Source organism: Camelus bactrianus, chromosome 5 (genome assembly GCF_048773025.1).
Source record: "Camelus bactrianus isolate YW-2024 breed Bactrian camel chromosome 5, ASM4877302v1, whole genome shotgun sequence".
NCBI lineage: Eukaryota > Metazoa > Chordata > Mammalia > Artiodactyla > Camelidae > Camelus > Camelus bactrianus.
The window spans coordinates 45,865,042-45,888,819 of NC_133543.1; the positions used below are offsets into that span (position 1 = coordinate 45,865,042).

The 23,778-nt window shown below is 35.8% G+C and overlaps 1 protein-coding gene across 1 annotated transcript in view; it reads right to left on the reverse strand.

Annotated features, from left to right (window-relative positions):
- The window catches only part of KCNH7 (potassium voltage-gated channel subfamily H member 7), a 398,074-nt gene that overhangs the window by 134,380 nt on the left and 239,916 nt on the right, over positions 1-23,778 (reverse strand). Inside the window, exon 3 of the mRNA XM_074363205.1 lies at positions 6,464-6,619. Coding sequence (XP_074219306.1) covers positions 6,464-6,619 — 156 coding nt within the window. The remainder of the gene's footprint in view (positions 1-6,463; positions 6,620-23,778) is intronic.

Below are 23,778 nucleotides of genomic sequence, written 5' to 3' on the forward strand. Positions count from 1 at the left end.
TCTAACTATGTCACCTGGGAGACTGACAAATTGGTGGTTTTGATAGAGAGTTTTCCCCGAGTGTGATACTGCTTCAGAGTAAAATATTCAGAACGTTGGAATTGTATTACACTAATATATTTGCTCCAATATTGCCTTAACAGAATATTGTACTGTCCTTTAGACATACCTAAGGAAGTAACTAATACTATGAAAAAATTTTAGTTGGTATACATTTGATTTAGTGTTACACTTAGGTTTACAATATAGGCTTCTGGGACTGTGTTTTTTATTTTGCATGTATTTAGCTGTCTGATTTACATGTAATATAACAATTTCTTTTTTCAAACATTAAAGTTTTGTGATAAGGCTTTCGGCTTCCCACAGTTGAAGGGGAAGACAGTTACTCAATGACAGTTACTCACAGATCCTTCTAAAAACCATAGAGATCAATAAGGGAGGCAACTAAAAACACCCATAAACATGCCTAAAGAGTAATTAGAGAAAGGGACATTACAAACTTAAATTTACACGTAGTCAGGAAAATAAATGCCCAAGACAGGCAGAATTAGCTAAGAAGAGCACACTGAAATAGTCAGGCAGAAACTAAGTAGAAAAAGGTGGGGTACAAAAGACTCCTTAGAGTGATGAGACACATACAAATAGGGTTTACCCTGAGAAGAAGAGGATTTCACAATGAGGAAGAAATACTGAAATGAGTTCTGTGACCTTAATGAACAAAGCATTGATTACTTGAGAGACAATAGAAAGTGCTAGAAAAGTGAAAAGCACTATTTCTTGCAGAAATAGTAGAGGGATCTTCACAGGTGGATTTGTCCCTGGGAGGCTGGGAAATAAGAAGTGGATGAATGTAAGATCTTCTTATTAACATAAGCGGGAATAGAAGAATTAAAAGACAAAATCAAACAAACAAACAGAAACAAAAACAGGGAATGCCACATATTTTAAATAATAAGCAACCTTTCTCCTGCCAAACCCCTTGAAGTTACAAACTCCTTGCAATGTATGAATGAACCTTTGAATTGAAATACTGAAAAACGTACTAAAACAAGACCTATAACCTTTGCCCCTCACCATATTTCTTGCTAGTGCTGGTCCCAAAAAGTCCTTCATGAATGGACATAAACAAGAGAACTCTAACATTTGTACAAAGATATCATAAAAGAAAAAAGAAAATGGGAATAAAAACATACTTTGCAGAGGAAAGTATGCTAAATATCTAGTTATGAAACAGAATAGATACATAACATGCCAAAATAAGTTTAAAAATTTAAACTAGTAATTATGAGTATGAAATGAGATTATAAATGAGGAATTCAAAAACAAAGAATAAAAACTGGACAAATAAAAAGAAAATGCAAACAAGAACTGAAAAAATACAGGTAATAAATTGAGTAAAGAAAAAGACAAAATCATCTAAAAAAAATTAAGGCCACATTACAAGCTACCCACAAGAATAGAAGTTAGAAATGGGAGAAGCCAAGAAAATAAAATAGAAATAGAGGAGAAAGGACCAGAAAGAAATTGACAGATATGTAAGATAGGCAAAAAAGATCCACCATACATATTATGTGAGTCCTTGAAGAAGATAAACAAAAAAGGCAAAATAAATAAAATAAATACACAAAATTGTAATTCAATAAAATTTCCTGAAATAAAAGATAAATTTAATGTGCATACTGAAAGGACCCACAAGGTACCTGGGAAAACTGACTTAGAATAGACAAGTGTAGATGTACGCTAGTGACAATTTTAGACTTTAAAACTCTGCCTTGGCTTGAAACGGGAGTATCAAAGTCTCCAATTATTGGTTTATTTATAAAATTTTCTGGGACTCTGGGAAAAATATCAAAATCACTTACAAGGGACAGTCAAGTAGGTTGTCATCAGACTCCTCATTATTAACATTTGATTTAAGAAGAGTAGAACACTGTCTACAAGCTTCACAGGGCAGTAGAGTGTGGGCCAGATACTTACATCTACCTAGACTGTCCTTCGGGTGTCAAGGCTACTGGAGCATAATGTTGAACATGGGAGAACTCTGAAAGTATTTTACCCATGAACATTTCCTGAAGAGGATGAATTTTATCTGAGAAGTTATGTTTGGGGAAACTTCTGCAAAAGACTAGTGGTGAGCTTCACTAGAAATTTAAGACCAAGAAAAAAGTTAGAAGTATGCAAATTACATCCTCTGAGAGACTAGAAATACCACAACCAAAGAAAATGTGAGAAGGAGAAAGAAGAAATATGAAGTAAGCTCACTGAGTGTCTTGTTGGCAAAAACTAGGAATCAAATAATATAATTTAAACCAACAAACTGGTAGAAGACTAAGCATACATAGGAGTATAAAGATAAGCATTAAGACAGATGATATTTATTATTAACTAAAATTACATGGTAGAAAGGGAAGGAAAAAGAATTAACAAGCTAATTTTATTCTTGCTCATAGTAAAAGATCAAAATACAGTAAGGAAAAGGGAGAAATTAAAGACATTACATAAAATTTTCTTATAAAGATAAATATTACAAAAGATACAAATGTTTCTGAATACTAACATAAAAGCAAAAAAGAGGATAAAAGAAACCAAAAGCACACAGCAAATAAAGAGCAAAGAAAACATAACAAAATGAAATACTTTGAGAGTATATTTAACATAGAATCTGTTAGTACTAAAAAAAACTATTAGTTATATCAATAAATAAAAATACTTATAAATTAAAAGGGAAGTATCATTTCTTCTTATAAGAAACAAAAGAAACTTAACTCCACAATGTTTAAAGACACAACTAATACAAAGAAAGACTAAAAGGTGGTTTAAAGATATAACAAGGAGGGGGAGGGTATAGCTCAAGTGGTAGAGCACATGCTTAGCATGCACAAGGTTCTGGGTTCTAATCCCCAGTCCCTCCTCTAAAAGTAAATAAACCTAATTACCTCCCCCGACCTGCCAAGATAAAATAACTAAATAATATAATAATAAATAAAAAAATTTTTTAAATGTTTTTAAAAATAAAGATATAATAAGAAAATGGAACAAGAAAAAAACTGTATCTTGATTTAAGATATAGGAGAACTTAGATGTAAAGTTAACAAATAAAAAAGATACCTTGGAATGCTACAAGGCTAACTTAGAAGTAATAATATAAAGTGATTTATATGGCTACCTATGAAATGTAAGTATCTGTGAAATAAGACAGCAGCAATATTCATAAAACAGAAATTACAAGAGATACAAGGAAAAATAGAAATACCCTAAAAATAGAAGACTTTAATACATTTATTTTAATCCAAGACATATCTAAAGGAGAGAAAACAGGAATATAGATGACTTAAATAACATAAGGTAGAGATTTCAAAATACATATCAACTCATGTATTATAATGTTCTCAAATATCACCTTCTCATGTTTATATAGACCATTCATGAAAACCAATCAAACAATAAAACCACAAGGCAAATCTTAGTAAGTCACCAAAGGGAAATAATACAGATATCATTTTCTGACCATAATAAAAACAAGATAATACTAGAAAATACTAATATTTAATAAAAAAAATTTCTTACTGGAAAATTAAAAACTCTCTATATAAAACAACTTGAGTTAAAAACTAAGAAAACAAAATTGGCATATTTTCTAGAAAAAGATAATGAAAATACTGCATATCTCAATTCATAGGGTCCAGTTCACATAGTGCTTAGAGAAAATAATATAACTTTAAAATCATATATCAAAAAAATGAAAGAATGAAAATAAAGCAATAGAGAAGGGACAACAAAGTAAGCTGATAAAAACTGAATTAATAAAGATAAAAGCAAAATTTTGTGAGTTTGAATACTAACAGTATTAATAAACGAGTAAAATTTAGTTCCTTAGAAAGAAAAGTACAAATTAATTCACAAATTAAGGGGCAAAAACTAAAAAAGAACTAAGCAATGTCAGAAGGGAAATAACCATAAAAACAGAGGAAATAGTAAAAATGTCATAAAAGACACTGCATAATTCTATTAAAATAAATTTTTAAACCTACATGAAATAAATAATTTCTCAAGAAATAAAATTTAGCAAAACTGATACTGTTGAGCTGGATAATTTGAATAGTCCAATCTCTGGAGAAAAATAAAATTGTCAAAAAGCTACTCCACAAATACGTACCAGGTTTAAATAAATCTGCAGGGGAATCATACTTAACTTTTAAAGTCCAGATAATCCCCAAACTATTTAAATGGTTCTGTAGCATAGAAAAAACAGAAGAAACTTTAAATTGTTTTCTAAAGAAATAACGTTGATACCAATATCTCATGAAACTCATATACACATTCGAAAATTACAGATCAGTTTCCCTAATGAATATTAATGCAAAATCCTAAATTAATCTTAGATGAAAAAAATCCAAAATTATAAGATAAAACACATTATGTCCAAATGTGACTCCTTCCCAGGATGCAAGAAGGATTTCGTGTTATTAACTTCATTAATAAAATTTATTATAAAAATAAGGAAACAGAATAGTGTGTTCATTTTCATAGATGCTGAAATGGCAATTTACAAATTTTAACGCCCATTCTTAATAAATACAAGTCAATGGAAACTTCCATAAAATTATAAAACACATTACACTCAACCCACATGCCATCATTTGAATTAATGGGGAACACTGCTGGCATCCACACAAAAATCAGGAACAAGTCATGATGTTCACCATCAGTTTCTTTTTAATAATATGTTGGTGGTAATAACCAGCAGAATTAGATAAAAATTATTAGATGCATAAGAATTGAAAAGGAAAATGCAAAACAATCTCTATTTGATATGATAGAACCCTTGAAAAACTCAGAAGTCAATGTATAACTCTGCAAACTAAGAAAACTCACTAAGATAGTAGAATATAAAATTAACATACTCAGAAGAAATCAGTATCTTTAAAAACTATCAGAAGATATAATAAAAGAGAAGACCCTATTTATAATAGCAGCAACAACAACAAAGTTAAATGCCAAGTAGAAAAGTAACAATTAGGAAAAATTTTAAACACCCCTGAAAGACACAACAATTAGATTTAAAAAATGAAAATACATATACATATTTTTGTATAGAATGACTCATCATCATAAAAGATGTTAATTTTCTTCAAATTAATTTATAAAATTAATGTGAATCCAATAAAAATACCAAAGTGATTTTTCTTAATCCAGACAAGTTGTTTCTACAGTTCATATGGATATTCAGCAAGAAGCAACCCAGAACTCTAAAAATTAATATTAAAAGGAGGATGTCATAAATAAGAGGTTAACTGTATATTTAAAACAGTGTGATTCTGAATGACACAGAGATTAACAGAACAGAATAGAAAGTCCAGAATATATTCCAGCACATAAGGAAGTTAAGTATGTGATAAAGGTAGCATCTCAAATTACTAGTGAAAGATAGACTCTTTAATAAATAATGTTAGAACAGCTGAAAATCCATTGATAAAATGATAAATTTATGTCTTGCACTATAAATCAAGTTAAGCTTAAAATGGATCAGAGATCCTAAAAAATAAGTTCTAAAAAATGTGAATTTATTTATGTTCATAACCTTGGAATGGTGAAAGCTTTTCTAGTTATGATGCAAAAATTCAGAATCAACAAAGGAAAAGTTTGTTAAATTCAGCTACATTATAAAAAAAATTTTTAAAGGCTTTGTGTGACAAAAATCAGGAAAAAGATAAAGGACAATTTGCTGGGGAAGTGATTTGCCACTTATTCCACAATCTAAAAGAAAAAGACCAAAAAAAAAAAAGGAAATGTATACAAGAAATGGACAACTGATAGAAAAAGAAATGTCCATAGTGCTTAAATATATGAATTTATATATATTCACTCACTCATATGAGCACTCATTCATAATAAGAGAAACGTAAACCAAAACTACTTGGAGTGCTACTTCTCACCTACCATTGACAAAATTCGAGATGACTGACTCACTCTGTTAGCATGGTCTAATACATTAAACCTGATTAGATTAGGTGGTAGTGTAAAGTGGTTCAAATCAAAGGAGGGGAGTTTGGCAGTATCTAAAAATATTATATATTCATTTACCCTTTGATCCAGGAATACCACTTATAGAAGCTTACCCTGAAGATACTTTTGTCCAAGAATGTATACATACAAGTATGAAAATACTTATGTGCAATTCACTCTGGCAATATTTGTAGTAGCCGAAATTTATGAACAACCTAAACGGCCATGAGTAGGGGGCTGATTGAATTAGTCATGGTTTCAAACGACTTTGAAGGCAGCTGATCACTTCTATAAGGCACTGATGGGTAATGTCAGCTATGGCTTTTTTTATCTATATAAAATTACTTTGCTTAACATGCAAACATATTTTGAGAACTGAATCTAAATGAAGCATGTATTAAAATGACTACAGAAGCGGAATATCAAGAGCATTTTGTACATGTTGCCTTTTACTTACGGTTTACAGTTTTGACTGGTAATATTGGGTTTACCCTCTCTGGGGAAGCAGCATTTTCTTCATCCGTCACATATTCAAAATTAATGATGAACATCATAGCCACGCCCTCTTGGTTTTTCACTGGAATTATGTGAGTGTTACAAATAAAAGTGGACCCTAAGGAGATGAAAACTGAGTGTTAGGTCAAAAATATGAATTCATTTCAAAGTGTCAGTAATATTAAAATTCTAATAAAGCCTTATAGAATTTTGTATCTTAAATGATTATTAAAATTCAAATAAAATTTTATTTCATATTTTATTGTACATTATATTTACATAAAAGTTCACAAATTTTGCCAGAAAGATTTTACAGGCAAATTCAAGTACTGTATTATAGGAAAACAAAATCTCAAATCTCATTTTTTTTTATACCCACCAATATACTAAAAAAAAAAAGGACATATTCTTTAACTTCCTAGAAATAACTGTTAGTCTTTCCTTATATATTTTGATTAATTCTGAATCTATATAAAATAATGCTGTGTAAGTAATGAAGATAACTCATTTTGTGTCATCTTGATTTTAGCAAGTTATTTCCTTTTTCTCCTTTAATTTCTTGAACATTAAATAGTAAATTATTGACTCTGTCTTAAATATGTCCTAATAATTATTTCCTTTTCTGTGTAAAATTCACATTGCCCAAATTATGAGGATTTTGTTTGGTTTGTATTCTGTTAGAAAATAGGATCAATATTTTTGTCTATAATATATTGTTAATCTGATCCCTCCAACCAAGAAGATGATAACCTTTTAAAGGCACAACTGCAAGGCTAATAAGATACATTTTATTATAATCTGGAAATGAAATGCACAAAGGGATGACTCAGTTTACAACTAGCTACTGCCAACCATCCTTGAACAGAAACTCAAGATTCAAGATTTAGAGAATACAGTCAAGAAGTTGACGGACTCTTTGGGCCTGACTTCTAGAGCGATTCCTTCAAAGCAGTTTCCTCACATCTTTACCCTCTGAATATTTTCTTTAGTTGTGGTGATGGGAATCTCACAGGTTAGGGATTTGTTTGTATTAAAAAAATACTGTATTTTTAAAATGCAAAAACCTCAGAAAGAATTTTTAGTCATTCAGGCAATATAGTATTTTGATTGCTTTCTTCTTTTGACAATTAGCTGGGACCATCTTGAATCTTGAGGAGAATGATGATTCAGTGTAGAGGCAGATTCAGGTTAGGAGCCGGGTCTGTATGGTGTGAAACTTCAGTGGGACATGTGGGAAAGTGAGTGTCACTGGCAAAGCCCACGGGGTCCCGAGGAAAAATAAGATGGAATCTAGGTGATTGGGTAAGATTCTCTTCCTCTGTGCTCTGTCTAGCTTGGCTTGCTCAGAGGGTGCTTGGGGCCCAAGTCTTGCAGCCAGCACTTCAGACCTGAGTTCCTAGTGCAAAGTGGCTGCATCCAACACCCCAGTTAGGGAGGGGGGCCTATTGTAGAAAGAAATGCTGTGCACAGCCCTGCGATTCAAGATGGCCATGACAGGCCATGTGCAGAGATGCTGCACCCAGCACTGAGATCTGGAAGCATGAGCAGCTGTAGCCAGGTCCCACTGGCCAGGACTCCGCTCCCTTCCCCACTGAGGAGAGCCCTATAAAGCAGCCCCACCCACAGCCTTTGCGGGAAGAGTGTGGACTCTAGACACAGCTCACATCTTTCCATTTTTGATCAAATAAGCTTTCCTTTGCTTCTGAACCGAATTCAGTCTCATTCTATTGGCTTGAATGACATGGGGCAGGAGGGTCCTTGCTGGACACCAACTAGAGAGAGTCAGTAACAAGAGGACCCCAAGAAGCTGGGGACAGGGGCACTGGGAACCTCAACATCCACAAAGGACTGTGGACGCTAGCATTCCAAAATGGCGTTCTATGTATGCTCTGACTATTAAAAACAAAGCGTGAGAAAACTCTTTCCTTTCTTTTCTTCCCTGCAACTTGGCTCCTGCTGTCAAAGCTGAAAACCAAGAGTATTGTTACTATTGCTATACACTGAGACATCACAGGTTGAAGGGCTTTAGAGAGTGGCCTTGGAGATCTAATTATTATTTATGAAATTGTTTCTATGGGTTACTGTGTTCCAATTTCCAAGGAATGGGTTTACAAATACGCTTTTAGAACATAAACTCTTCATAAGTTGGGGATGCCTATGTGCTAGTTGTGATTCAGAGTTTCAAATGTGGATAAGCCTCCCAAATTTGAAATGTAAAGATCTTATTTATAACCAATTTCATTTTTTCTATAGAGGTAGCCAAAGTTTTACAGATGTTGGAAAGTATGTTTTAAGAATGACATGCTGCACCTTCACAGTCTTCAGGTATGTCTTCAATTCATTTAATAAAATAGTTAGCTAGAGCACATGTCATAGTTTCAATGGTAACAAATAGGATGACTTTAGTAAACAGAAAATAAGCAATTTAAGACGGTTCCATTAGAGCTAAAAATAGAATTGCTTCAGGCTAGGCATCACAATACAAAATGGTTAAACAGAGAATCTGAGGAGATGCTAGAAATAGCCATTACGTATTTTGCTAATGAACCAAAATACTATTGATTTTACCACTTAAAATGACATTTCCTGGATCATTTAGAATATCACTGTGAATTCACAGATTTGTTACTTAGCAGTTTCAAATCTTTCAACATTTGAGGTTTACTGCTGATGGTACAATAAAACAAAAAGCACAGATTTTTGAAAAATCAATAAATAAAAGAAATAGGGATAGAGATCTAATAGGTTTGCAATAGAGAGCAAAGTAATTTTGCTTTCAGTTAGAAGGGGGAAAATCCTATCTTTCAATATTTATGTTGTACATTTACTGTCCAGTGCAAAAAAATTATAAAATTATAGTGCTTTAGAAAAAAAAGTTCAGCTATATGCATTGGCTGCATAGCACATAAGTGTAATTAACCTGAGATTTACTGCCCACTCTCATTGTTTCCTGCATGTTTCTATTAAGCAATATATCTCCTCTAAAGTCAACTGAAGACTCACATTTACATTTTTTTCTCTTTTAGTTTTTGGATTTAATGTCTCCATCAATCTTTCATAGACTCCTGGAAAGCAGATATTGAAATGGAATTTAGAAGAGGAGAAGAATCAAATATATTTTATAGTGGAAAAACATTTTAGCTTGCACGATACTACAAACTCCAAGTTCTGCTAAGATACTACTTTTGTAAAGTAACATTGCCCTAAGAAGTCATTGCTGTGTGCTCCTAAATATTTTTCTTGAATGCAACAGTGAAAGCAAGAGAAATGGAAGAATAATCTAGCGAACAGTAATCTAACAATGAAGACAAACACAGACACATTTAATGATGGGTAAATAAGAGAACTAAAAAAATAGAAATAAAAAGTTCAGGCCTTGTTAAAATGTATCTTGTATTCAAATGAAATTAATAATGTTTTTCTAAGCAGCAGCTTATTTGCAATAACATTACCCAATAATTATAAATTATACATGCAATTATACTAATATTAGTTAGACTCAGGTTCATTTCCATGTTTTGTCTCTTGAGTGAAAACATTCTCAAAGTGGGAAAGTCTGTTTAGAAGGAACAGTGCTCATTTTAATGAAATGTCTAGAATGTTAATGTTTAACTGTAGCCACAGAGCAAGCAAACAGGGTAATCGGAATCATTACTCCTTTATTAATAAACTCTGAGCTTTATTTTAAAATAAAATACCAACCCCCCCCCTTAAGATCTGCTTTAAAGATGTTTTATCTACTGTTTGTAATCATGGGGTATCCTTCTCCTGAAGCCAAAAAATGTATATTGAGCACCTAATAGTGGGCCAAGCACTATTCTGAGTTCTCAGATGGTAATGAGAAGAACAGCAGCAAAAAAACAAATCAAGGTCCTGAACTTAGGAAACTTACATCCCACTGGGGGAGACATAATTAATAGACACATAAGTCTCTAATATATCAAGTAAAAATAAGTACAATGAAGAAAAATGCAGAGTAAGGTGATAAATAATAACACTGGTAAGGGAATGCTTCTCCTATAGAATGACATGTAAGCAAAGACATTCAAGAGCGGCGAAGTGAGCTCTGTGGCTCTTTGGATGAAAGGTAACCTGGCAGAGAAAACTGCCGGTGAAACACCTTTAGGACAAAGCATGGTTGTAAGCTCAAGGAACAGCGTGGAAGCCAGTGTGACTAATGCAGTGTGCTGGTGGTTGCCTAGGACAGGGCTGGACAGTAGATAAGGTCAAAGGAGGTGTAGGAGCTACACCTTGTAGAGTGTGAGCAAAGGATAAAGGGTAGGAGGCTGAAACTGGCTTCCCATTGCATTCTGACCTGATGCAGGTTGGGAATTGTAATTTCAGAACTGGGACTGAACTTTCTGTTTTCACAACAGAAAGTAACCGGAAGGCTTTATTATCTGGGAGTGACCTAATAAGGGAAGCATCTGCTAAATCACCATCCAAAGTCAGTGGTTGATCACTCTGGTGAATACAGTTTAATGAGATGATGAAAAATAAAAGTAAGCTGCATTTTGTTCACAGTCCGAGCCTCCCACTGTTCAGCAGAACTCAGACGTGTGTAAAGCTCTTAGAACAGTACCTGGCATGGAGCAAAACTCAATAATATGAGCTTATTATTTTTGCTTCTTGTTAGAGGGTCTCCAGAGGGGCAAGTTAACCCTCAAGTCTCTCTATGTAATTTCCTCCAACTCTTTACCATTCTTGGAAATGCAAGCTATGCTCTTTGTGTTTAGAGACACCAAGTGAAGATTATTCTTCTCTGAGCTGACTGGTTTAGTGAATGTCTCAGAGTTCTTAATTCCTTTCTTTCTAGTAGACTGGGGAAGGCTCTTTGAAGATTAAAAATACCACTAGAGACCTGCCTCACAGGAGAAACAAAACATAGCAAGGTAGGAATACAAAGGCCTTATCAAAGAGGCAGCATTGTTTGTCTTGAATTGAAGAGCCTATTAGAAAAGCAAAGGGGACTGTTAAATCCTTGGAGAAAGATACCCAGTCACTAATGACTTAAGATATAACCAAGTGGAGGCACAAGTGAGAAACAAGCAAAATTTCTCTTTGGCTTTTCTATATGTAATATCTTCTTTTAGTTCTTATTTTCAGAACCTCTTTCATCTTCCTCTGCTCTCTCCAAGCCTCTGATATGAAATTATTATGAACTTCCTCCTATCAGTGAGGACCATCATGAGAAATACGAGTTTCTCATGGAACTATTGATGACATAATGGATGATCACTTTCAAGAAAAATTTTTTAAGGGGAGTAGTGAAAAACAACAATTATGCCAAGATGAGCTCTAATGCTGCCTTTGTCTAGAAAAAATATTTTGGTTGTGTGGATAAGACCTTTCAGAAATCCTTTGGTTCACACCATGTAAGTCACTGCTTTGATATCAATATCACTGTTGGACAAGTTATGACCTAAAGAACAGGAGAGGATCATTACGGAGTCTTGGAACAAGACTAGAAAACATTTCTATGATTAGCAAGTTTATCTGACATTGTTTAGACATTTGGTTATTTTTTAACGGATGTTACTTTACTCCTGTTAAGAACAGTAAACACAGCAGAGACCTTATCTTCACTCATAATTTACTCTCAAACTTCATCCCAAGGTTTGCAGAATAATAGAATAGTGAAAATACTGCATTTTACAGCACATTTATTACTAGACTATAAGCCCTCCAAAGACAAGTATTATCAATCTATGCACATAGGCTTCAACACATAGTGGGAAATCAGTAACTTTGCCGAATTAATAATGAATCCTTTTACTTCTCCCTTAAAGTGAGAAAGCTTCATGGAAAGCTGTTCACAGGATATGACCCTTGAGCCCAGAGCAGTATTTGTGACTGTGGTGGATCTTAAGAAGATGGACTTTCAAGTTAGAAAGACACCTGGATTCTAAGCTTGACAAGTTACTTAGCTTCTCTGTGTTCTGACTTTTTTCCTGTAAAATTGGGACAATATTATTTATCCTTTAAAGTTTGAGCAGTAAATGAGAGGGTGCATTTACAGTACAGTTCTAGCACAAAGTAAACACTCAATATAGGGTAGCTCACGGAAATGGAACATTTTGATATAACATGGCAGGTATAGAAACCAGATATGCCTAAAGTGTTACTGTCATAAAAGCCCAGGAAATGCTGGGCTTCAATTTATAAGGCTGAGCAGAAACAAACTTGAAGAAGAAGGATATCCCATGGAGAAGAAACACATGCACAATTAAAAACAATTTCACTTAAACAACTGATTATTCAAAAGCCACCATGTGCCAGGCACTACTCTAAGTACTAGGGGTGAAGCAGGGAACAAAAATAGACTCAAATCCTTGCTACTGTGCAGCTTAAAACCTAGTGGAGGTGGAGGAGACAGAATTAAGTAAAACACATAGTAGATTAAATAGTGACGTATAGTATCTAGAGAAAATAAAGAAGTAAGGAAAAGTTTGTAACTTTTAGGTAGAGTGAGAAAGGCCTCTCTGAGAAGACCACTGTTGAGTAAAGAATTGAGGAAGATGAGAAATGAGTCATGGGGATATCTGGGGAAAGAGGTAACAACACACGCCAAGGCCCTGTTATGGGCAGAATTAGGTCCTCTAGAATTCATATTCAAGTCCTAACCCCCAGTGTGACTGTATTTGGAGATAGGGCCTATGAGGAGGAAGCTAAGGTTAAAGGAGGACATAAGGCTGGGGCCTCATCCAGTAGCACTAGTGTTCTTCTAAGAAGAAGAAAAGATACAAGAGTCTGCACACACAGAAGAAAGGCCAAGCGAGGACCCAATGAGAAGGCAGCTGTCTGCAAGCCAAGAAGAGAGTTCTTATCACAAACCAACCCTGTGAGCACCTTAATCTTGGCCTTCAACCCTCCAGAACTGTGAGAAAATAATTTTCTGTTATTTAAGCCACCCGGTCTGTGGTACTTTGTGATGGCAGCCTGAGCTAAGATGCCTGGAGGCTGGAGGATGTCAGGGCAGGCAGCCAGTGTTGCTAAAACAGATTAAGCTGAGAGGAAAGTGGCAAGAGATCCAGGTCAGAGAGGTAACAGTACAGGGGAGTGGGGTGGGAGTGGAGGGTGGCAGAGGAAGCAGGACCTTGTGGGCATTGCAGACTTGGGTGGACAATGTGAAGCCATTGGAGGAACTGAGAAAGGAAGTGAGAGGCTCTGGCTGCTGGAAGCACATGGACACAGGAAACATTTTATGTTAGTTTGTTAAGAAACTTGGTTTAAATAGCCTGATAGTTTACTAGAGCTCAGAGTGTGAACTGGGAAGTGGTGCTTGAGGTTTGTGGAGGAGGTCATGACCTGATGGCTTTCTGTGTTCTTGAAATTCAGCTTTTGGTGATGGAGATACAGTTTCAAGCATGAAGGTATCTTCAGAAGAAGTATTTTAGTGTATAAACTGAGGACATGGGCTGTTTTAAGTCCTAGTGATGTGTTAGAGAAGTAATTTCAAAAAGGTATAGGAGCTGTCTGAAGAGAAAGAAGGCACATTTAGAAAGACTACTTAATAACTTATAAATAGCACATCAACAAGAATAAATAAAATATCTAGTTCCTTCTTATTGCCTGTAAAATGTATACTACATACTAGGTAACTTTTGCAAGAGCAGAACTCTGCCTTTTTTGGCACGCTCCACAGTGAGTGGAATTTGATGTATAGTAGGCATGTGTGAAACAATCTTTATTCCTGGATTTAATCTAGGAGAATCACGATCAGTATTTTAAAACACATTTTAGGAAGAAAGGTAGTAATACCCGCTAACATCTATTGGGTGCCAGCCACTGTTCTGATGGCTTTATATGCCTTAATACATTTGCATCTTCACAGAAGTTTGATAATGACACCATTATCACTCCTGTCATGCAGATGAAAAGTAAGCCATGCACAGTCTCTCCTTGCCCTTGTCTTGGGGGCACTTCTTCCCCTTTGCATGACTGGGGCAGAATGCTTGGTTCCAATTTCTTCTTCACGCCAAGACCCTGAATTCCGTGATTTTTAAATCAGGTAAAATCTAAGAAATTTTTGTTTTCATAAGCAATAGCCTGAGAACTAAAACTCTTCCCACTTCTTTCTCTCAGATTTCTTGCACATTTCTGCAGCTCTCCTGGCTGGGGCAGATTCCCTTCCGCTGCCACCTGGGAGGCATGAAGGCACCATCTACTAGTCCAGCCTTCCCCAGCCCCACATTACATTTGAATCTATCCAGCTCTATTCTGCCTCATGGTCACTGTCCATCCTCTCCCCCTCCCCCCTTTTTTTAAATCAGCACTGGGCTTCCTAAGAATAAAGGTGCTCCACTCTGCTCCCTCAATCCTTATATATTATCTTTACTACTATTAACAGTTATATAATTCAATCATGGCTACTATTTTCTGAATGTCTTCTATGTGACTGGCATGTGTTTCTCATAACAAAACTTTATCTCAAAGAAGTTTCTCAAGTAAGTAGTAGAACCAGGCTTTGAACTCAGACTTCCCTGCTTTCATTCTTTTCTGCTACAACAGTGCTCCCCAAAAAGTGAGATGTTAACATGTTAACATGTTCCTAGAAAGGGCTTTTTGTAAGTGATACAGTTTGGGAAATGTACTCCCCTAGAAGATGCTCAGTGCACATTATTGTATTAGAGGTTTTGAGAAGTTCTGTAAAAACAAGTATATATTTACTTTGTTTAATGCAGCTCTTCCCAAATCAATTTGAGAGAAATTTGTAATAACATCCAACTCCTTACAATGCCACTGGAAAACACTGAATTGTGTTAGCTTCCTCCCTGTTTTAAAGACATCCTCCTGAGAGGGAGGAAAGTAAATATCATAGGTCACCTAGATGCTTATCGGAGAAGGAGGAAGTACAGGGAACAAGGGGCTGAAGCCGGAGAGGAAAGAGAATGTTAAAGGCCAGTGTCACCTATTCAGTATATTTTTCTTGGTGTTGGTCCTGATCTGAGCTCTCAGAAACCCAACTAAAATAGCACTGTCATATTTGATCATATAAATTGCAGCAATACTTTTCCCATAAGCTAGAAGGTTACCACTAAATGAAATAGGATAAAGCATTTCACAAACTAGGTTCAGTTCATACTATTTGACAGAGATCAGGTTTCAGTGCCCAAAAGCCCTCATTCAATAACCTATTCCTCTTCTGCACCAGATATCGCATGAGATATTGCTGACATCTGCAAGGAAATAGTTTCACTCTGTACCCTTAGGAGTATCTCCTCTTCATTTTCAAAATGTGATCATATGTGAACTTATAATTATTTGTTGACTCTCACTCCTTTCCACCAATACAGTCCCTGTTCACATTCATGCTCAAGTGTTAGGTTCTTGTCACACTTGTAAACTTGATTATTGAAAAAAGCCAGTTCAACTGTCTTTCTCTACTTGATAAACCACTATGAAAATATTTGGGAAATGAAATAAGGAAGAAAAACTGTTATGCCTCGTCTGACTCATAAATCAGGTTGTCTCTTAAGATGTACTATTATTAGTGACCACTTCCCAGTCCTGGTTCCCATTTAATTGTTGAGCTTTTGTATTGAATTAGTGTATCGGGACATATGAGTGTTAGAACAAGCTGAGGCCGACTTACAGTGCTGCACTCAGTATCCAGGCACCACGTCTACATTTGTCATCAGGAACTTTGGGAGAATGTTTATGACAATTTTTTAAAGACTTCATGGTTTTTATAGCCAAGTAAACATCTGTTTAGTTGGTTCAAAATTTTTTTTTCATAAGATATATTTATGTTACCAAGATTTTGATGTGCCTAAAGCAAGCTGACCCCATTGAACTGCCATTTATTCAATAAAAGTGCATTAACACAGGCCCGATTGGACTGACTGAGCACCTGAGCAAATCTGCACATCACCATGGGATGTCCACACTACTGTCAAGGTCAAACACAACTAGAATTCTGAGGTCAGGCACCACCATGAGGATGTCGTTGCTGACGAAGGCTGTACGTGGCCATATGCCTGGTGTGCTGTGTGCACGGTGTGTTTGTGGTTGTTGAAAGGAATTTTACACTCTTTGCTCTCATTGTGTTTGCACAGACCTCAATGGGGTTAAAATTAGGCTCTGCAGGCCTGTCTGGGACAGAAGTGACAGAAGCAAAAAAAGGTGAAACTGAAGTTATTTCTTAAGGTAACTTACTCTCTTCTCTCTTCACAAAAATTTCTATCCTGTTTGATCATTGTAACTTGGGATTTTCATGTTTTTTTTTAAAATGCTTAGGCTATTTTTACAGAATAACAGAGGGAGCAGAAGGATGTCCCGTCCTGGAAACTAGTGAAAACAAGGCTTTTCCTTCCCATTGGCAGTGTTAGTGGGGAACACCCTCTCTCAGGCTTTGACACCAGGCTTTGGGGCACGTGGCTAGAACAGCTGTTCTCCTCTCCCAAAGGCTGCCGGAGGCATGGACCTGCAGCAGAGCTTTGTGGAGGGCTTGCTCTGCAGTGGTTCATCTTGCTCTGGATATATTTTTCCAACCACAGTTGCACAGCAAGATAGATGTTCTACTTAAAATTCACCCAGACCACACTTCCTGTTGCCTTTGTGGATTCAGCCTAGCTTAGTAACTTTTCAAGGTAACAGAGGAGTGACTGCCGTGGTCCAAAAGACCAGAGAGAAAGATGAGGGATGAAGATGATCTGATTGATATACACAGAAATGTGCTTGTCTGAGGGGTAGGAGGTACTATCTGTGTCCATGAGACAATGTGTAGTGTAGTAGTTAAGCATAAAGCCTCTGCATCAGATGGTCAGGGGTTAATTCCTAGATCTGCCACTTTGCAGTGTTTGATCTTAGAGTAAGTTACTCAACTGCGCTGAGACTCAGTTTTCTTGTCTGTAAAATTGGGATGACGTTACCCATTTCATGGAGCTACTGTGAGGATTAAATGAGACAATGTCTGCAAATGGTTTAAAATGTTGCTTTGTATATTGAAAAAAGCACCAGCTATTATTAACATAGAGATTATCGAAGCATAGTTTTGAGTTCTGCACCAATGAGTCATTGAGTGAAAGATAGAACAAACATATTTTCAAATTGGGGAGGGGACAAAATGTTTATAGAATACCCATTGCCCTTGAAAGCATCTAACTGCCCACCCACACCTCATCTCTCTAGTCCTAGTGGCCTCTAACTTTACAGTTTCCTCTCCAGATCTTGCTTCTAACTTGCTTCTATCCTAAACTTCCCCTGGGTCTTATCTTTTATAAAAATTACCAGTCCATATATTTAACCAAAGGTCTTGCCTAAGCACTTGCTGAATTACATGGGGCTTAATTTTCAGGTAACTTTCAGCTCTGATGTTTGGAATTTTGGGGCAGGTAAACCCTCTCTCTGCTCTATGGTTTTATCCATGACTAGAAACATGTTGGTCATAAAAGCTGGGGTTAATTCTATCAGATGAAGCTTAAGCCTTTAGCTTTTCTAAATAGGAACCTCCATCTAAATGTCAATGACTCTTTCTTTTTGCCTGATGACTTTGAAGCTGATCAGTGATTCTGTATGTCAACATGTTACCTCTCTTGGTTATTCTAAATTCACTTAATAGGAACTTCCTGGAGATAAAGTCCTGTATCAGAGAAGTTTCTCTAAAGATGGAAATTTTAGGCACTATGGTGAGCCAATGGTAGAGACATTCTGAAGGCAGAGAAAATTTTTATCACCCTTCAAATGGTAAAGAAGAACTGAAAAAAAAATTAGATTGAACACATTGGTGAGATTTCAATAGACGTTATGAAACCAATACCAAGGCTGATCTATCATGCATTACATCTGAGAAGAAAGAGATTCAAGCTTTTAAGATGAAAATTAATTTCCTAGATTTCTTTCCCTTACTGTCATTGTAAATTTCTAGGGACAAAGAAAACAGGCAATATTATATACCATTAATGCTAATAAGAACAAGGAAGGAACCAATATTGGGTCATCTAGTAACATCACTGGAAAACACAGCAAGCAGGTCCTAGTCCAAACTTTTGATTGACAAGAAGAGATTGGCTTGATGCCACTGATATTCTCTAAAATGCTGCTCCATCTAAGAACCACACCTGAGAAGTAATCGTGTATTTCGAAGTGTCTTCCTATGGACTTTATAGAAAGCTTTCCAGAGAGGGCACATCAAATTGTATCTTAATGAAAAATGCATAAATATTTCCAAACTCATTTCAGAAGTCATGGTGATGAGAAATGCTTGGCAAAATATATAGACAGTGAGTGGCATTTGAAAGCCCCGCTGGAGGAAGAATAATTGAATAGCGGCATAGCTGCTCCTAAGCCACATTCTCTCTAGCAAAGCACTGAGATGGGGTGTAAGTAGTGCTGGTGTTCCTGTTGGATTTCTTCATTTTTCCTTTCCAGCTCACTCTCCATCCTTCTCTTCCTGCTCAGAATGGAAAGAAGATGATGAAAGCACTCCTTTGTCCCCTGGATTCCAGTTGGGTTTTAGCCAAAGGGAATTTTCAGCAGGAAATTGGAGAGAGGAAGGAGAGTGATGGGATATTTATTCCCTATACTTCAGTCCTCTCGGCTGCATCTCTCACCAAACTTCAGTTTCTGGCAGCCCTCAGCATATAGTTTTGTCTTGGGGTTCCAGTAATTATTACTCCCTCTGCATGTCCCTTCTAATGCCTCTCCACTGTTACTAAGCCTGGGACACTGCACTGTACCTTATTGCACTTTTATAAAATTTTCTTTTATTAACTCTCTTCATATCACCCAATTTGTGTTCAAAAAAACATTTGAATACTGATTCATACAGGATAAAAATACCACCAGACAAGGGAAGTAAGCGGAAACTTGGTAAGCAGACACTCCGTATTTAAGGAACAAAGATGCAGCAAAATACTGAAATAATGAGAATAAGTTGGATATGTTAGACAAGACAAAGAGAACCTTAAAAATCAGGCCAGATAATGGTAATAACAAGGCAGTAGATTTGTCCCCATATAGACTGGCAGAAATCATAATCATGACAAATATGGGTGTCGGGTATTTGGATAAAATAAATGAATTTTCAAGATTAAATTCCTTTAGAACTTCAAGGGGGGTGAAATATAATAGATTTAGTTCTGAGCAGTTGGTCACAAGAGTGGCAAATTACTAGCTGGTAGTAGCAGGATCAAATTCAACATTTTAATGAAAGTGAGGGGAACTAAAAATATCCATCAGAAGGAAGGTGCTTAATGATAGGAAAAACAACAACAACAACAACAAAGCATCAGCCCAAACTGACAGAATACTTAAAACATTCAAAAAAGAAACTACTCATTAATACCCCAGGGGAAACCTTTAAGTCATTTAAAAGCACCACAATGTATTTCGATGAAAGTAACTTTGACTTAGTGGCGAAACTACATACTGGAATGAAGAAAATAGAAAATTAAGGCTTTTTCCAAAGTGAAGAAATTGTGAAAAAGAATCATGGAACCTAGTAAGAGTCAAATGTCAAATGTAAAACATCAAGTCAAAAATAATTTGAGGGTCACTTGCAAAGAATTTCTAAGCAATTAATTAAATAAGTTATTGGAAGATAAAAAATAAAACAAAGGAGATGAAAAAGGGATTCAAATTTGATCCCTGAAGTTCAACTCATTGTAGAAAATAAAATTCAGCTAAAAATTCTACTAGAGAGGGAAGAGTTCTAGAATCACATTACATAAGTAGAAGGCATTAAATGTATTGTGCAAAAACAATATAAATAAATCACCTCCCATGATCAAATTTTAAAGTATTCAAGGTGTCGTGCTGGTGCTCAAAGTATGCAATTTATTATTTTGGCGATCAATGCACTGGTCAGTGTGATTCCCACGATAAGCATTTTAAGCGGGACCAACAGATTAGAGCTCTTCCATACGAGGCAAGGTGTTGGCAATGGTATTAAATTGTAGGATACTAAAAGCCTGTTGAGAATAATGTCTTGTTGGAAAGGTAACATTTTTCTGTAAGGCAAAATCTGATCTATGTGACCTTTCGGAGGTTTTTGAGTTTAAAGAAAAACCAAGCAGAACTAAAATGAAAAGAAAAGAGAAATAAAACAAAGGAATAGGAGAGACATTGTTAGCTGGTGACTCTGGACCTAGCATTGTGGTAAGAATTTTAACACACCCATTAACTACTGACAGTGTTCCTGGGGGAGGAATTACTGTCTCTATCTTACAGAGGGGAACCAACTAAAAGGGCTGCATAACTACATCACTAAATGGCTGAGGTTGAATCACCATGAAAGAATATCCAGTTTCTTGCCCAGGTTTGGCTGGTTCTAAGTACTCTGTTTATTTAAATCATTTAGACGTGAAAAAAACTTAACAGGTATATATACCAGAGATTTTAGAAGGTTTTAAAAATTGAGTGACAGTCTAATTTGGACAGTATTTTGCAAAGAGAAGAGGCTGGTTCAAAAATAAGAAAGGAGAAAGAAGAGAAATAATCAAGTATTTCTATGCTTACAACTTGTTAACAGTGTTTGGTAGGTAGAATTCTAAGATGGCCCCCAAGGATTTCTGCTTCTGGTATACACATTCTGCACAATTCCAGCCACAGTGAAATGATGGGCTTGACTCTTACAATTTGTTTATGGCATATGACATGGCTGAATTTAAGAAAGCCAGATTATCCAGGGAAGACTCACAATGATTATTTGGGACACTTTAAAGCAAAGATTTTTCTCTGGCTGATCACAGGAGGGGAAGTCTTCTTTGGCTGATGGACTGGAAGAAAGCAAACACCCATGTTTGAACTGCTGAGACCAGAAGCCCCTAGAAGCTGAATGAGGCACCTAACTGACAGCCAGCTGGAAAACGGGGGTACAGTCCTACAACTTCAGGAAATGAATTCTGCTATCAATCAGTGAGCTTGAAGAAGACCTGACTCCAGGTGAGAACTGCAGTCCAGGGTGATAGTTTGATTTCAGCCTGGTAATACCCTGAGCAGAGAACCCAGCCACACTGTGCTCAGATTTCTGACCTCCAGAACCGTAAGCTAATACATGGGCATTGTTTTTAGCTGCAAATTTGTGATATTTTATCATGCAGCTATAAAAAACCAACACACAGCAAAAAAAAAAAAAAAAAAAAAAAAAAAAAAAAAAAATTCTGGACTCTGTCTTATCTGACATTTTTACAAAAGTTCAGGTGGCTGAACAATAAAATTACAGGAAGCTTCTGAATATAGTAGAAGTTTGACCTATAGGGAATACACTGACTGGAGATTTAGTTATGTTGACTGTGTGAAATGGCAGAAAAAGTTTTAGCGTGGGTTTTTTAGGCAAGGCATTTTAGGAAGAATTAATCTAGATGATATTTGCAAGATGATGGATTGATCTCAACCAGCAATTATGACTCATTAAAAGAGCTACAATGAGCATTTTCATTGCTCCCCATAGACATAGGCTCAGCATGCTACTGTTGAGAAGACCAACAACATTTCTAAGCATCCACAGGAAAGGTGATGGAAACTAACAAGAAACAAAAGGTCTGTAAAAACTAGTTAACCCTTTCCCAGGATAATGTGGAGAGTTACTCTTCTTACTAGACATCAGGAAGTGTACAAATGATAGACAAGGTCCTCAGATGTGCAATTAAAATGAGCAACAGGACAAATTTTCTTAGGAAGTACATCTTACGAATATACCCTCTTTCTGGAGAATTAAAGGTTGAAGAAGTATTCTCAAGGTTTATAAAAATAAATAAAAGGACTGTATAGAAGGTGCCTTGGCAAGAATCTGGGAGTCCAGTTAGTGGGGAAATGCTACTTCTTTCTCATTCCAGGTGATTCCTTTCATGTCCCGGAAGCTAGATTAGCATAACACCCCTGACTCCTCTCCAACCCTCTGGTCACCTTGCCCTTGGGAAGGTAATGTGACTTATCTGGATGGCAGAATTGGGACGATATGTTGGGCATGCTTGACTCAGCTCTTCTTTTTACCTCTTCAGAATAAGCCTGACCAAAGAGAGCACATTTTCTTCTCTGCATGTCTCTAGCTGGGTAGATAAGGCTGTTTTATTCTGGGGCTTAATATTAGGAAGTCTAAAGTTCCCAAAAATATAAGCAGCAAATGACATTCTAGACTTTCTTTGAGTAATAAAGGTGAAGTTTTGCTCCAGGAATCATATTCTTTTATCTTACTGTTCCACTAGTTTGAAGTTTGGTGTGTGGTAGGGAGAGAGGTGCTATTTATCAGGTCACCTCAAAGGTCCTAACAATTAGAACAAGATAGATCCTCCTAATGTTACAAAAAGGAAGTCTTAAAATTGAAACTAAAACAAAGCATAGTTTAAATTTATTACTTCAAGATGTACAGGATTACAAAGGACATCAAGAAGTGTTTAATGAATCTAATTATTACATATTTTGAAAGGATTGATCCGCACATTTCTGAGGTCATTTAACTCGGGTTATTGTATCATTTTTATAGTATCCCTGGTATATTTTAATTCACTTGCTCTTTATGCAATAGTCTAAACCCATGTGACATCTGTAACATTTGAAAAACTTCCAGCATTGGAAAGATTCCTTATGTCAACATATGAAGAATAAAAATCACCTTTAAGCCTCAACATGAAAGATTTGCAATCCTAGTTCTCCTGTGTATTTTTTTTAATTTACTACTAACTTTACAGCTTGGGTTTTTAATGACTAAATTCTTGATACAGAATGTAAATTTTACATTTCATGATTCTTCTAGGAGTTGTTATGAGCACTTAAACCAATGGAAAAGTATGACAAAGAGTAATTAACCTTTTAAACACAAATCTCTGTAACAAAACAGTGACAAAAAGAGGTCTAAAATGAAGACCCTGAGTAACTGACCATGTTAGACATCTCATTCTCGTAAGTACCTGGTTCCAGCAATGAGAAAAAAAAACATGTTGCCTTCATCTAGATGACACAGTTTAAGAACCATTGCTTTTCTTTTCTCTCTGCAGGAATTTAAGGAGTCAAGGGTGATGTGGTGGGCAATTCCAAAGGACTCTAATTACCCTTTTATCTGGGTCTCCTCAGTACTTTAAAAAGGATTCTTTACTTTATTATACCATTGTAGATAACAGTCTATTTCATAGGATTCTATTGCGTTATCTGCGTGTAAGTTAACTTCTCAATTTGAGTATAAGAAGAAATTATGCCACTCTTTTCATTAGTTTATGTTTGTTAAAACCACATAATCTGTGCACAAATGTTTTAATTCAAATTTAATGAATAAATAAACTTCCAATAGTAGGTCCTACCAGAAACTGCATGGCTATGATTCATACTGGGGTCAGACTT